We start from the raw sequence: 16,521 nt of genomic DNA, 5'->3' as shown, positions 1-16,521 counted from the left end.
ACAATCCAATTAAAAAAGGGGCAAAGGATCTAACTAGACACTTCTCCAAAGAGGACACACAGATGGCCAGTAGACATATGAAAAAATGCTCAATGTCACTAATCATCTGAGAGATGCAAATTAAAACTACAATGAGATATCACCTCACATCTGTCAGAATGGCTACCATCAATAAGTCAACAAACAACAAGTACTGGTGAGGATGTGGAGAAAAGGGAACCCTGGTTGGTGAGAATGCAGACTGGTGCAGCCACTGTGGAAAATAGCATAGAGTTTTCTCAAAAAATTAAAAATAGAACTGCCTTTTGACCCAGTATCCCACTTCTGAGAATATATTCTAAGAATTCTGAAACACCAATTCAAAAGAATATATGCACTCCTATGTTCATAGCAGCCTTATTTACAATAGCCAAGATCTGGAAACAGCACAAATGCCCATCGGTAGATGAGTGGATAAAAAAGTTGTGGTACATTTACACAATGGAATAGTACGTGGCTGTAAAAAAGAAGGAACTCTTACCCTTTGTGACAGCATGGATGGACCTAGAGATTATTATGCTGAGTGACATAAGCCAGTCAGAGAAAGACAAATATCATATGATCTCACTTATATGTAGAATCTAATGAACAAAATAAATTGATGAACAAAAAAGAAACAGAGGCATGGATACATGGAATGGACTGATAGCTAACAGGGGTAAGGAGAAAGGGGGTACTGGATGAAAGAAGGTGAAGGGATTAGGTAAAGAATATATATGCATAACCCATAAACTACACAACAGTGGGGTGATGGCCAGGCAGGCAAAGGGGTGGGGGGTGGGAAAAATGGAGACATCTGTAACCGTGTCAACCATAAAAAAAAAAAAAGACAAAAATGTTTAATACATGCAAAACATGGACAAATCTCAAAATAATCTCAAAATAATTAGGCTGAGTTAAAGAAGCTGACAAAAAAGAGGAGTACATACAGAAACATTCTAGTTACATATGGAATGAAATGCAAACTAAGCTACAGTGACAAGAAGCAGATCAACAGTTGCCTGGGGATAAGGAGAGGCACAAGAGAGAAATTTCAAAAGGGCACACACTTTGGGAGGTAATAGATTTGTTCTTTTTCTTACTGTGGTGATAGTTTCAGAGTTATATTCATATGTCAATTGTACTCATTAAATAAATGCAGTTTATTGTATGCCAATTATGCCTTTAAAATCTGTAAAAATTTAATAAAACACAGTTAGGGGTAGGCAAACACCATTATGTTCCATCCTTAAATTCTTTTTGACCATAATGTGTCATAGAAGGATTTAAGAAACAGTAAAGAGAATGAGATTACTTACTTGAGAAAGTCTGTCTCCCTTTGAATTCTCATGATCTCTGTGGCTGTCAAACTCGGATGGCCGGTTATGTGCGCAAAACTAGGGAACTAAAATTAAGAATATAATAGAATCTTGGTAAAAGCTGTGGCATAGTAAAATTTCACTACAAATTATAATATTTTGCCGTACATCCAGCATCCACCCTTTAAAAATCATGATTGGGGAAGTCATAGGTAATGATTATTCCAGTACTCACCGTTAAAAAATTAAAGTGCTAGTCATAATCATAAATGTATATTACATTAAAAACCTAAGTTTAGGGCTGGCCAGTGTGGCTCAGAGTGGTTAGAGTATGGGCCCTGCACACTGAAGGGTCGGGAGTTCAATTCTTGATCAAGGGCATGTACCTGGCTTGCAGGTTCATCCCCAGCTCTGGTTGGGACCCATGTGGGAGGCAACCAATCAATGTATCTCTCTCATGTTGATGTTTCTCTCTCACCCCCCTCTCCATCCCCTTTTCTCCCTTCTTCTTTCTCTAAAAAAAATCAGTGGAAAAAAATATCCTTGGGTGAGGACTAAAAAAACAAACAAACAAAAACACAAAAAAACGTAAGTTTATATGAAAAGATATCTGAATTTACCATCAGACAGACCCGATTTAGTATTTAAACCTAAGTTAGCATCTATTTTCTCAAAGATTATATCCCTAGGAAACTCAAAAGGACTCACCTAAAAGAATAAATGCAGCAACTTTCTGCTGTTATCCACAAACATTTAACTCACTTCGACATACTTATTTATGCCTTCACTTTGTACCAGGAACTGTGCTTGATGTCAGGAGGGGACAAGGATAGATATTATAGTGCATGGCCTATTCTGGGACTCAGGTGGTTTGATGTGATCTGTATGTCTGAGTGGTAGGAGAATGGGACAGAAAGGAAGTTGGAGAAGGAACATGAAGGAAAGAAGCTAACAATTATTGAGGGTTTGACAGTAGTAAAATGTGCCTGGCAATTTTTGTAGCCATTTTCTCCTTGACACTTCACAATGACCTTATGACTTGAGTACTATTACCCCCATTTTATTTTATTCTTATAAAACTTTCTTTTGATAATTTCAAACTTACAGAAAAGTTGCAAGGATTGTACAAATAACTCCTGTATAACCAGTATGACCAACTGTTCATGTTAACATTTGCCCAAGTGCACGCACACGCTCTCTCTCACTCTCTTTCTCTCTCTCTCTGAATCATGGAGAATAAGCTGCAGTCATGATGCCCTGTCTCTAAATACTTCAGTGTGCATTTCCAGAAGGTCATTCGGCTGTCCAGTCTAATTAGCATATTACACTTTTATTATTATAGATTATACGTGTGACCAGACTTGGAATCATGAGTACATAAGAAGCAGTTGCTGCTGTATAAAAAATGTGACTCCATATATGCTCTACCTGGGGCTCAAAGAGCTCTTGGGTTGCATTATATGCCAATTCTAATTGGATTTTATAAACATTGAAAAATCAAATTGCTATAACAGTAGTAGTAGTTGGCCACTAGTATAAGGGCATCTTTCTTGTATTATATGGTAAAAAATATATTGATATAGCTTTTATTTCTTATTATAAATCACCTCCATCTTGTTTAAATCCAATGGGCAAGTCCCTGTCCTTGTCTAATTTGAATCCCAGTAACATTTGACATAGATGACCACTGTCTTCTTCCGAAACCCTTTCTTCTCTTGGCTTTCTATGTTTGTTTTGCTTTCTTCCTACTTCTCAGGTTCTTCCTCTTCTACTCAACCTCTAAAGTCAAGGATTTTGTCTTGTGCTATCTTCTTTTTCTGGACACCCTTATTTATTAATTATTATATTTTCCATATGAACAACTGTAAACCTACTTTTGCCCACTCTGGTATATTAAATATTCCCACATATATGTATTTCCAGCCCGGGACTCTATCCTGGGTTTGAACTTGCATGGCCAATGGTGTATTTAACACCTCCACTTGAATTTTTTTAATTTATTGATTAAGAGAAAGGGAGCCCTAACCGGTTTGGCTCAATGGATAGAGCGTCAGCCTGTGGACTGAAGGGTCCCAGGTTCGATTCTGGTCAAGGGCATGTACCTAGGTTGCAGGCACATCCCTAGAGCGGGGTGTGCAGGAGGCAGCTGATTGATGTTTCTAACTCTCTAGCCCTCTCTGTTCCTCTCTGTAAAAAATCAATAAAATATATTTTTTTTAAAAAAGAGAGAGGGAGATAGATTTATTGTTCCACTTATTTATGCATTCATTGTTGCTTCTTGGTTTTCCCTAATGGGAAATCGAACCCACAACCTTGCATATCAAGATGATGCTCTGACTGAGCTACCTGGCCAGGGCCTCCACTTGAATTTCTAATGAGTCTTTGAACACCTGCTCCTCCCTCATCTTCCTCATCTCAATTAATGATACCATCACCTCCAGATGCTCAGGGCAGAACCTTGAGAGTCACTCTTGACTCTTTCTTTCCCCTCATCTTATCTATCTAATCCCTCAGCCAAAACTGTCAGCTCTATCTCCAAAACACATCTGGATTCCCACTGCCTCCTATGATCACCATTTTCACAACCCTGGTAGAAACCACCTTCATCTCTCATCTCTCCCAAATGATATTCCCCTCTTATTCCTCTACAGCCCAATCCCCATACTGTGGCCAAAGAGAAAACTTTTATTCCCCTCCTCTTATTTTTTTAAAAATGTTATTCAAAACTGATTTGAGAGAGGAATGGAGAGAGAGAAATAAATATTGATGGGCTGCCTTCTGCTGGGGATTGAGCCTGCAACCCGGTCTTCTGCCCTGACTGGGAATCAAACTGGCGACCTCTCAGTGTATGAGACAAAGCTCAACCAACTGAGCCACACTAGCCAGAGCCCCCTTCTCTTCTTTTAAATGAAATAAGATCATGTCTTAGCATCCAAATGAATTTCCTTTACAATTAAAAAATCAAACTCCTGCCCTGACCGGTTTGGCTCAGTGGATAGAGCGTCAGCCTGCGGACTCAGGGGTCCTGGGTTCGATCCCGGTCAAGGGCATGTATCTTGGTTGCGGGCACATCCCCAGTGGGAGGTGTGCAGGAGGCAGCTGATCGATGTTTCTCTCTCATCGATGTTTCTAACTCTCTATTCCTCTCCCTTCCTCTCTGTAAAAAATCAATAAAATATACTTTTTTAAAAATCAAACTCCTTACAATGGGACTCACCTATAGCATCTGCTATTTCCAACCATGCCTGATCATTAGAATCACTTGTGGGTGAATTTTAAAAATAATATAAAATAAAACCAAGCCCAAACCCCATATCAGACCAATTAAATCAGAATTCCTGAGGTTGGCTCCCTGAGATTGGTTTGAAACCCCTCAGGTGATTCTCATGTGCAGTGATGCTTGAGAACCACAGTTCTTCATGCGCTGGCCCCAGTCTACTTCTCGCACCTCATCTCTTACCTTTCTCTCCACACCAGCCTCCTTGTAATCCCCCTTTTGTGTACTTGCTATTACTGTTGCCAAGATCTTTACAGGGTTGGCTTCTGTTCATCTTGAAGGCTCAATTCAAATGTCATATTTTCAAGGAAGCCCTCTTTTATTACCCTGAATTAGAATACTGTCCTTCCTTCATGGTCATTCTCTACTTGAGTGTGTATCAGAAAAAGGGCTAATTAAAACAGATTAGTGGGCCCACCTCCCAAGTCCCTAATTCAGTAGACCTGGAGAAGGGCCTGAAAATTTGCATTTCCTTTTTTAAAATATTTTTTTTTTATTGATTTCAGAAAGGGAGGAAGGAAGAGGAAGAGAGAGATAGAAAATCACGATGAGAGAAAATCATTGATCAGCCACCTCCCGCATGCTCCCCAAGCGGGGACCGAGCCCACAACACGGGCATGTGCCCCTGACCGGAAGTGAACCCGGGACCCTTCAATGCACAGGCGATGCTCTATTCACTGAGCCAAACCAGCCAGGGCTGAAAATTTGCTCCCATGTGATACTGACGCTACTGGTCTGTGAGGTCCACACTTTGAGAACCACTGCTCTATTCCATTACCCAGTGCTATTTTGTTCATTATATTTATCACAACTTACAATTTTTTGTTTATTTACAGATTTATTATCTGCCTACCTCCACCCCCAATAAAATATAAGTTCTATGAGTAGAGGAGGCTTTCTTATCAAACACAGTCTCCCAGCTCTGAAACAGTTCTTGGCACGTGGTGAAAGGCTGAGAAAACACTACCTTAAAGTATTTCATGGGGACCATTAAAAAGGCAGTAGGTATTTAGTACCCTGAAGATTTTCCTTACAAGTTACCTGGGGCGGATTTCTGGGTGGTCTAGAAACCGATTCTTCACGGTAAGGGGGCCTTTCCAGGGGGCTGTCTGAAAAGCAAAGATCTTTCAATGTTTTAGACTTAGTTCTTTCACCTACCTCGAGGTATACAAATACTAGCACATCAAAAACATCATTCTGTGAACAACTATAATTATATATATAAAATCATGCAAATGTCTTCATAGTTGCAAAACTTTTTATAAGGGGCCACTGTCATCACAGTCTTTCTTTAAAGTAGCAACTACATAAAGATGCCCCCACTCAGTTGAATAAGCACTGAGAAAGAAAAAAATTAGCCCAAACTAAGAAAATTAAAATCTGCCCAGCTACATTCCAAAACATTTCACATCAGGCTAGAAAAAATAGATAAATCCAACTGCAAGTTTATAAGGAAATATTTCTCCCCAGAACAGAGCAGCAGTAAAATGTCCTAAGAGCACTCCCTTTGAGTGACACTGTTTCTTACCTGCCAAGAAACCTTCTTCTCTAAAAATCAGGTTTTCAGAAACTGGTGTTTCAAAGCATCTCAGTAAGAATGAAACATCTGACTCTTGCCTAAGTTACTTTGACATCGACAAGCAGCCCTAATTTCCAACTCCTGTGCAGAGCTTCAGAGAAGGGTTTCTGAGCGCAATGGTCACATTTATCTTTGTTGTTTCCAAGATAAGAGAACACTGGTTCCCTTAGGCAGCCCATACCAGATAGTAATCACTTCACATTTAGCCCTGTTGTGCTGTGAGCCTTTCAAACACTCTGCTTTCATTTACATTTCACACAAACTCCACTCACCCCCAAACCCTCTACTATCTTTTCCTTTGTTTGGTGATACAACCCATGGATCCTCTTGTGTGTTGCAAGGAGTCATAAACCTGACTTTGTTGGACTGCTAGATTAGCCCTCCTGGATAAGCCATTAGCTTAGATAGCATTAAAATTCAAATTATGGCTTACTTTACTGTTCCAGTATTTCTTATTCCAACCCTTCTGCAGACAAAGTAAGTTATGAACCTGTTTGGGGTTTAGAAAACTAAATGTTAACCTCGTCCTCTCATGTCATACCTAGATGTCTATGGTTAACATTCCAACCAGGTTTATGTTCAACATTCTTAGATTTCTTCCTTGGTTTTGGTGCAACAAATCCATTTTTCAATTCCTAGGAATGAAAAAAATTGCATGTTAGTCTCTTCATTAGGCCCACTTTAAAATGCGAACATTAAGTTAATGGTAGAGGCAGTGTCATAGCATATACTTCTTACTTGAAAGGATTTACAAAGTGACTTCTGCCTCACCTTACTCTGGAAATACACAGCTTTGTATCTGAGCTGCTTGGCTGGCAGCATGAGCCCCACCAGATCAAGTGGTCAAGATGAGAGGCAGGTAGCAGCACACGTAGGCAGGACGTTGCCATCATGGGAGTCTGAGTAATAACAGAGGAACTACCAAATCCAGGGAGCAAAGACAGGGTGGGTCAGACCAAGATAGGACTTATGTACAGTACCTGCCCACATACAGTCCTTAACACTCCTCTCTGGGCTTTCTTCTCCATGGACTCAGTCTCTTATGCTTGATCAAGCCTGTGCACCTGCCGACACATGTAGGCTCAGCCTCTGCTAGCTGGCCCTGCCCTGTGTAGATCCCTTCCCTGATCATACTTGAACCCCCATGTTCTACCTACACCCACTGCTTTGGTTCCACAGCCTCCCTGCTGGCCTCTGGACCACTGATGGGCTGAAGGGACTCCCCAGAAAACTTTATGTCACCCCAAACATGACCTCTGTGACAGAATCTTTAGTTATTGCTTTCCCATGGGTTGGCCCATCTTCTGATCCTTTCAACGTAACGGAAGGCTATGCCCACTGAGGGCTTCTCCACTAGTCTGGTGCATCTATTCAACATATATACACTCACCGCCCTCTCCTACCGGCCCTGTGCAAGGAATTGAGTACGGCAGAAGTACTCTCTGCCACTTTGGAGCTTACAGTGCAAGGGGATGATAGACAAGGAGCGAAGTAATCACATATTCACAGCATTTTATAAAAGGAGAAGGCGTGGGTGCCAGGGGAGCAGTGATAGAATACAGAAAACACAGTTCAGTTTGGCTGGAGTATATACGAGGGAGTCACAAAGCAAGAAAGGATGACTTAGGACAGAAAGTGACCCTTTGGGATGCCAGCCTAAAGGTTTGTTACTTCAATAGGTGAGGACACTAGAACATGGGCGGTTATGATAGGTAGGAAAATCTACAGGCGGACCAAAGGGGGGAAATCAGCAAAGATACTTTGCAATGGTTGATAATGACCAGGGTTGTGGGTAGAAGGACTGTGGTGATGAAATGAAAGGGAAGATGTGACCACTGAGAAAGGAGGAACCAAGAATGTGGTGACTATCTGAATGTATTATAGTTTCATTACTTGCCTGCTTTGAAGAATCTTCGAGAATGTTTTCAACACTGTCTTCTGAAGAGGCTGCATTTGGCGGTTCATATTCCACCTGAAACATCTTTGTTACAATGCCACTCTGTCTGCAGTCTCTGAAAATTATTTTAAAAAGAAAAAGTCTGTGTATTACACAAATATTCCAAAAAAGCCGGATAGCAATTAAGATAACTCTATTAAAGTCCCTTAGTCTAGCTACTAAATTTAGTATATTTTAAATTGAAGAAATCAAAATATAACTTCTGTAGTCTTTCTTTACATTATTCTCATTTAGGTGATCTATTGCTTTGTAACAACTGCTCCAAAACATACTGTTTTAAAATAAATCTGCAATCTCTCATGTGATTGCAGTCAGATATTGGCTGGGCTGGAGTCAACTGAAAGGTCAACTTGGCTGGATGTCCAAAATGGTCTCTTCCCTCACTCACAGCCTAGGCTAGGATTTCAATTCTCATTCTTTCTCTCTCCCCCTCCCGTCCTACCTCCCTCTCTACTTCCCTCCCTTCCTCGGTGGTTAGCTTGGCCTTCCTTACAGTATGGAAGTCAGACTTCCTACCTGGTGGCTGGCTTCACCCAGTGTTTATGTTCCAAGAGACCAGAGCAGAAGCTCTAGCACCATTTCTGAAATATTCTATTGGTCAAAAGTAAGTCATAAGACCAACTCACATTCCAGTGGAGGGGCTACACTGGGAGGCATGGTTCATTTTTGGAGACTATCTACCATACTGACCATAAAGATTTTATACTTTAAGTCTCAAACTATTCTAAAACAAACAATCAGGTTATCTGTATATCATTCCATGTGACTCAAGGGAATTTTCCTGTAGGTAACATAATATATGTTGCTGTGGTAGATTTAAACTGTTATTCCTCAAATGCTACCATGTTTTCAATTTATTCATAATATTTTACAATTAATCTTGTTCCTCTTTGATGCAAAAGAAGTTCCATAAGAAAGTCATTTAGAGGTGCTCATAACTAAAAACTGATGGTGATTTATTCTGAGCACCAGCAGCTCATCTAACACTACTTTTTAAAATATATATGTTTTTATTGATTTCAGAGAGGAAGGCAGAGGGAGAGAACATCATGATGAGAGAGAATCATTGATTGGCTGCCTCCTGCACACCCCCTACTAGGGATCGAGCCCGCAACCTGGGCATGTGCCCTTGACTGGTATCAAACCCAGGACCCTTCAGTCCGTAGGCCGATGCTCTATTCACTGAGCCAAACCGGCCAGGGCTAGCTTGTTAATTTTTAATGTTAATTAAGAAGACTTGTTTTGATAGAAGTGGGTTGACAAGTAGAAAAAAGCTAAAAATGTCAATATTTAATAAAGAAGAAAAATGTGTGTTAAGGGGTTGTTTGGTTTAATTTTTATTTATTCTTTTTAAAAATTATCAAATTCCAAAACAATCTTTGGTGTAGAATTTGTAACTCTCCTCAGAAAGCCATGCAGTAGCTCAGCCACCAGAGGGAGCCCTGATAATCTTTTTTCTTTTTCTTTTTTAAATAATTTTATTGATTTTTTTACCGAGAGGAAGGGAGAGGGATAGAGAGTCAGAAACATCGATGAGAGAGAAACATCGATCAGCTGCCTCCTGCACACCCACTACTGGGGATGTACTCGCAACCAAGGTACATGCCCTTGCCTGGAATCGAACCTGGGACCCTTCAGTCCACAGTCCGACGCTCTATCCACTGAGCCAAACCGGTCAGGGCCTGATAATCTTTTTTAAAGCAGTACCTGGGCCAGCCAGTTATTGATTTGGGGCCTAATAGTGTTCCAAAGATGTGGCCAAACCTGTCTTGCTGCACAAAATAATTCCCCTATCACAGACTTGCAAAGCAATTGAGTTTTTCTCTACAACACAAGGTTTCCAAATTAAGTTGTGTTTCCATATTGGTAAAGTGATAAAAGTCATTGACTAGGAAAGAAAAGAATAAAGTAGCTATTATCACAAATGGAAGTGACAGTAGCTTTCAAGGCCAATTAAATCAATACAACATAAAACAGAATGGTCATGGTGGTTGTAGGCTATGTCCTGGGGAATAAAAGAAATATCCACAGTATTTTCTCTAGAACCTGATGAATCTCTTCAGAGGTCCCAAACCCTGAAAAGGTTCCTGAAATTCCAATATAGAATCCTATCTAATAAAAGAGTAATATGCAAATTAACCATCACTCCGCTACACCCATAAGCCACGCCCACCAGCCAATCAGGGCAAATATGCAAATAAACCCAACCAAGATGGCTACAGCCACAGAGAGCAGGAGGGAGGCTTTGGTTTTCCAGGCAATGGAGGAAGCCAAGCTTTCCGCCTGCCCTTGCCGGCCTAGGCTTCCACTCAAGGCTACAAAGTTTCAATTATAGAAGGTAAACAAATCCAAACAGAAATGGCGGCAGCCACAGAGCTGAAAAGAGCGGGAGGCTAGGGTTGCCCCCAACAATGGAGGAAGCCAAGCTTTCCGCACACCCTGGCCCGCCCAGGCCTCCGCTTAAGGCTACAAAGTTTCAATTATAGAAGATACATACCCCAACAGAAATGGCTGCTGCCACAGAGCAAGCAGAAGGCTTGGCTCCACTCCAGGCTACAAAGTTTCAATTGTAGAAGATAAATAAACCCCAGATACCAGGGCCTCCGCTTGGGTCACCAGGGGGCGTGGGCGGCCTACAAACCACCACAGGCCCCTCGCCCAGGCCGCCCCACACCCCAAGGAAACCCCCACCCTGATCTGGGACACCCTTCAGGGCAAACCAGCCGGGCCCCACCCGTGTACCAGCCCTGTATCCTATCTAATAAAAGAGTAATATGCAGATTGACCATCACACCAACACACAAGATGGCTGCCCCCATGTGGTCAAAGATCCTGCCCCCATGTGGACACAAGATGGCCACCACAAGATGGCCAGCAGGGAAGGGCAGTTGGGAGGGACCAGGTCGGCAGAGAAGGGAAGTTGGGGGTGACCAGGCATGCAGGGAAGGACAGTTGGGGGGGACCCAGGCCTGCAGTGGAGAGCAGTTGGGGGGGGACCAGGCCTGCAGGGGAGGGCAGTTAGGGGTCACCAGGCCAGCAGAGGAGGGAAGTTGGGAGTGACTGGGCCTGCAGGGAAGGGCAGTTGGGGGGGACCCAGGCCTGCAGTGGAGAGCAGTTGGGGGGGACCAGGCCTGCAGGGGAGGGCAGTTAGGGGTGACCCGGCCTGTAGGGGATGGCAGTTAGGGGCAAACAGGCTGGCAATGGAGCAGTTAGGCATCAATCAGGCTGGCAGGAGAATGGTTAGGGGGTGATCAGGCTGGCAGGCAGAAGCGGTTAGGGGCAATCAGGAAGGCAGGCAGGCGAGCAGTTGGGAGCCAGCAGTCCTGGATTGTGAGAGGGATGTCTGCCTGCCCGTTTAGGCCCGATCCCACTTGGATCGGGCCTAAACGGGCAGTCGGACATCCCTCGAGGGGTCCCAGATTGGAGAGGGTGCAGGCTGGGCTGAGGGCCAACCGCCCCCCCCCCCCCCCCGCCCGTGCATGAATTTCATGCACTGGGCCACTAGTTCAAAATAAAAACATAATATTATTAATATATGTAGCACTTCATTAAGTTGTACTCTTATGATTTCTGCACTTTACAGTATACCTTAGCAGAAGACAAAAACCAAAAGTTACAGATGTATGCTGAAATTAAAATAATTTTTCTTTTATGCCCTCTAGTCCAGCACTAATTCCCACTGAAAGAAAATTAAAACATCATTATATTATAAAGTCATTTTAATCACCATGCTCTTAACTTACTTAGAGACTGCAATAGCTTTAACTTGTATTTTTCCATCAGGCAGAGTAATAGGCTTTGTATACTTAAATGTAGTATTTTCACCATAACCAATTCTCTTTAGAAATTCAGGCTTGCTGCCATCCAAGGTATAATATATGCTGACATCTGGGGTATCTGAAAAACCCGAAATAGGATAACTGCAGTTAGCATTAAAGTACCAAGTCCCTGAATAATGCTGATGGGTCCGTTATTTAATGAGATTTTTAAATATATTGTAGAAATGAATACCAATAACAATAATTGAGTTCCTTCTCTATGCTAAGCACTGTGCCTTACATGAATAAGCTCATTTCATCTGCACAATCCCATTACATAGGCCCTATTTTATACCCACGTTACAGTTGAGAAAACTTGAGAAATCTGTCATTTAACAGCAGAGTTGTGATTTGACTCCTGGTAAGCTGGATCCATAGCCCACGCTCTTGAACCACTATGCTATTCTGCATTTCCAATAGGGCATTAATTCAAATAGAGTAGGGGTCTATTTTAAAACTAGAACAGCCATTTAGAAAGCAGGAGCTATTTTTTTTTTTTAGTATTGCTTAAGAAATGCTTTTATACTTGGACTTGGTAAATGATTCATTCCTACAATCTTGGAATATTTGTAAAGGTAATAAATTAATATAAATCTAGATTCAAAATGTCAAAAAATGATAGACAATTAAAGCTCTCCTTCCCACTCCCAACATCAGCTGCCCTAAGGCAATCAATGGAATCTTGACTATCCTTTCAAAAATATTATATATCAATACAAGCATAAATGTACGTGTTATTTCACTTACTCTTTTTATACAAAGGTGGTATATCATACCCTGTTCCACACATTTCTCTTTTTCATTTAACAATATATCTTGTATATTGTTCTATACTGATACATAAAGAGTGACCTCATTCTTTAGTATAGCTGTGTTGTATTCTCTTTATAGAGATGAAACTACAGATGGACATCTGAATGTTTTCTTTTTCTTTCTTTTGCCCTTACAAACACTGTAAAGAATAACCTTGAAAAAAAACTTCTTTTTATAAGTATATTTGTAAAATATGTAGAACTAGCACTGTTGAGTCAAAAGGTATGTGCATTTGTAATTTTGGTTAATATTGCCAAACTTCCCTCCATGGGAGCTGAAACAACTTGCACTGCTACCAGCAATTCATGAAAGTGCCTGTTTACCCACACACCCATATCGTGTGCTATCAATTATTTTATTTTTACCAATCTGTTATTATCTTGTTGTTTTAACTCACATTTCTTACATGTTGAGTAAGATTCATTGATTCCTTCAACAAATACTTACCAAGTACCTATTATGTAGCAGACACTGTTCTAGGCACTGGGGATACCCCAGTGACCAAAGTCCCTGCTCTCATGGAGCTTCCATTTTAGGAAGGACACACAGACAGTAAAAAAACAAAAATGATATACAATCTGTTCAATGGTAATTAAATGCAATGGAGTAATAAAGCAGATGATAAGGTCTGCTCAGCAAGCAGGTAAAGGGGTAGGCAGAAGCATATTCTCACATGTTTAAGAGACACTTATATTTCCTTTCCTATAGAATGTCCTTTCACATCCTTTGTTCATTTTTTATTGGGTTATTATTATTCTTTTTGTTACTGAATTATAGAACCTCTTATTGATGAGACATTTTTAATATTAGAGAATTTGGATACCCTATTATTCAAATCATCATTTGTCAATAAACATTCAATTTCTATGAGACATGGGCACATATATTAAAATTTGTATTTTGCTTTGAAAATTAAAAAAAATAATATTAGCTTTTATGATAAAGGGAGACAGTATAATGTAATATATTTTTAGTTGGAACTCTTGGCCTAGGAAGCACAGGGGTCATAACATAAAAACAGAAATAATTTTTACACATATCACTTAATAAAGTACATTGGAATCTCAGTCTGTTGTATTTTTTTAAATATTTTTTTTATTGATTTTTTTACAGAGAGGAAGGGAGAGGGATAGAGAGTCAGAAACATCGATGAGAGAGAAACATCGATCAGCTGCCTCCTGCACACCCACTACTGGGGATGTGCCTGCAACCAAGGTACATGCCCTTGACTGGAATCGAACCCGGGACCCTTCAGCCCACAGGCCCACGCTCTATCCACTGAGCCAAACCGGTCAGGGCCTCAGTCTGTTTTAAACATGTACTTGTTCATACGCTTTATCTATAAAACTTTCCCTCTCCCTTATAGTATACATATGTATATGTAAATATATATGTGTGTATATATGTACATATGTGTATATATACATATACCCACTTCTGGCATTAGTAGGAAATGTTTTTTGTTATAATACCTAATATTTGTTTTTTGTAATAATAATTACAAAATATTGCTTTGTAATAATAGGTGGCTTTAACTTTGTAATAACAGCTAAGATTTATTTTGGCATTATTACATGCCAGACCCTGCATACCTCATTTAATCCTCACAATGGCTCTAAATAATAGATATTATCATCACTATCTTATAATGAGGAAACTGAGACTCAGAAAGGCTAATTAATATACCAAAAATTACTAGAGGTTGTCAAAGCCAGGATTCAACCTCCAACGTGAGTGGAGAGCCTGTGTTAGTATATCAAATTTATTATCCCAGCAAAATAATGAACATCCTGGGAACATTTGGGGAAGCACTGGGACACCTTACCGTGGCCTAAGTGAGTCAAGTACCTATACAAATGAAAGGGTAGTCAAAGCTAACCATCTCAATCTAAATACTAGTATGCACCATTTTATAAACCATCAAGTATGAGTGTTGCAAATTTTGGAAGTTTTATAAACTTCTCAAGGTCCTGGTTATAGAAAATATACAAAGAAGAAAATCAACAACCAGATGAACATAAAGAGTATGACCATGATATTTTAAAGCATTTCAAATATGTTTTATTTTTACCTGACTTCATTTCCACAAGTGTATTGTTATCAATTTCATGGTTGGCTTTTCCAGGCTGAGGCACTCGCAGTGGTATGATCTGAGGAACACACACTGAACCAGCAGTCATTTTCCCTGCTTACATTTTTAAAAAAGTAGATGAAAATAAATTCCAACGGCCACATATATTTGAACACACATGCTGAAGAGAAGTACCTCATTTAAATACAGTAAAGCTAGTAAAAACTAAAGAGAATACTATTACTATATCACCTAAAAATATTATTCAATATTTATTTGAAATAATTATTGCTTCAGCTGTATTTTTGCTATTGAGGTCTTCTGTGGAGTTTTGATTATCTAAATGATTACCTTACTCCTGGGAAAAGAGCATGAATGAATGAGATGGGGGAAAGGAATTATTTTTTTAATATATTTTTAATTGATTTCAAAGAGGAAGGGAGAGGGAGAGAAACTGAAACCTCAATGATGAGAGAGAATCATTGATTGGCACACTCCACACTGGGGATTGAGCCTGCAACCCAGGCATGTGCCCTGACCAGGAATTGAACTGTGACCTCCTGGTTCATAAGTTGATGAGCAACCACTGAGCCACACCAGCTTGGCAAAGGGAATTATTTTAAACTAGAGGCCTGGTGCATGGATTCATGCACCGGTGGGGTCACTCAGCCTGGCCTGCAGGGATGGGGCCAAAACTGGCAGTCTGACATCCCCCAAGGGGTCCCAGAGTGTGAAAGGGCACTTTGCAAAGTTGCTGTCACTTGGCAGCTCCGCATCGAGCGTCTGCCCCCTGGTGGTCAGTGCACATCATAGCTACTGGCTAGTCGGCCAGTCACTTAGGCTTTTATATATATAGATGGGCAAATTAAATGAACGCATCAGAACAGAGACCATCACTAATAATATGGTCTGAGCTTCCTCCGGATAATTATCAGCCTTTCCTGCCTTTTATTCCTGTGCTACCTCTCTTGGCTTCAGGGCAAGTCATCATGCCAGAGAAACAGAAGTAACTTTGTATGCAGCATGAAATGTTAATTTAGAGTCAGCTATTTTGGGAAAGCTCCAGGTTCCAGGTCCTACAGTTGTCACCAAGTAATTCTTGCATTTGAAAGCTGCAAAGAAACTTTAGAAGGATGACAGGGTATCAAGCCTCAGATGAAAGAAAGATGGCACCAATATAAAAAGTAAGCAACATATACAAAAGTCTCCCACTCCATCTACTATACTTATGAATAAGTATGAGTGTGAAGGCTTTACTGACCTTTTCCCTGGGCAGTGTCATAATTTTTAATATGCAAAGGATTCAGGAGGAAAAGCACCCCCCCTTAATATAGCAACAATTTCCCATCACTCTTTACCCTATTCAAATTCCAATGATTATGGATAGATTTCACTCAACATATTTATTCCATTTTTATAGTTTACTTATTGCACCATCACTATTATTTACAATTTTCCATATGCTTATATAATCTTATTTATCAATTTGTGGTTGGGTTTTAAGGATATTACTAGTTTTGGTGGTTGCAATTCTAAATAATGCTGCTCTGAATATCTTGGAGTTTTAGTTTTGTCACAGACAGTATTCCCAAAAATGAGATAAACAAATGGAGGAATGAACTTAATGCCTGGTTACCATAGTTCCAGGGTAGAGGTCAAGAATTTGAAC

General features: G+C 40.4%; 1 protein-coding gene across 3 annotated transcripts in view; it reads right to left on the bottom strand.

Moving 5' to 3' along the window:
• Positions 1-16,035, bottom strand: part of DZANK1 (double zinc ribbon and ankyrin repeat domains 1) — a 65,692-nt gene extending 49,657 nt beyond the window's left edge. For 2 of the 3 annotated variants that reach the window (XR_013814222.1, XM_079784746.1), the window contains exons 1-6: positions 14,853-16,035; positions 11,894-12,047; positions 8,091-8,205; positions 6,735-6,828; positions 5,656-5,723; positions 1,338-1,423 (exon numbers count right to left, since the gene is read on the bottom strand). Coding sequence is in view for 2 of the 3 variants with exons in the window: in XM_079784746.1 (XP_079640872.1) it covers positions 1,338-1,423; positions 5,656-5,723; positions 6,735-6,828; positions 8,091-8,205; positions 11,894-12,047; positions 14,853-14,961 (626 nt within the window). In the remaining variant the exon portion in view is untranslated. Of the gene's footprint in view, positions 1-1,337; positions 1,424-5,655; positions 5,724-6,734; positions 6,829-6,964; positions 7,231-8,090; positions 8,206-11,893; positions 12,048-14,852 lie in introns of those variants that run through there. The other variant, XM_079784747.1, reaches the window with a different exon arrangement.
• Between the last annotated feature and the right edge of the window lie 486 nt (positions 16,036-16,521).

This window comes from Cnephaeus nilssonii (genome assembly GCF_951640355.1).
Source record: "Cnephaeus nilssonii genome assembly, chromosome: 11".
NCBI classification, from domain to species: Eukaryota; Metazoa; Chordata; class Mammalia; order Chiroptera; family Vespertilionidae; genus Cnephaeus; species Cnephaeus nilssonii.
Note: the sequence above shows the minus strand (reverse complement) of the source record. Positions and strands in the feature narration are given on the sequence as shown.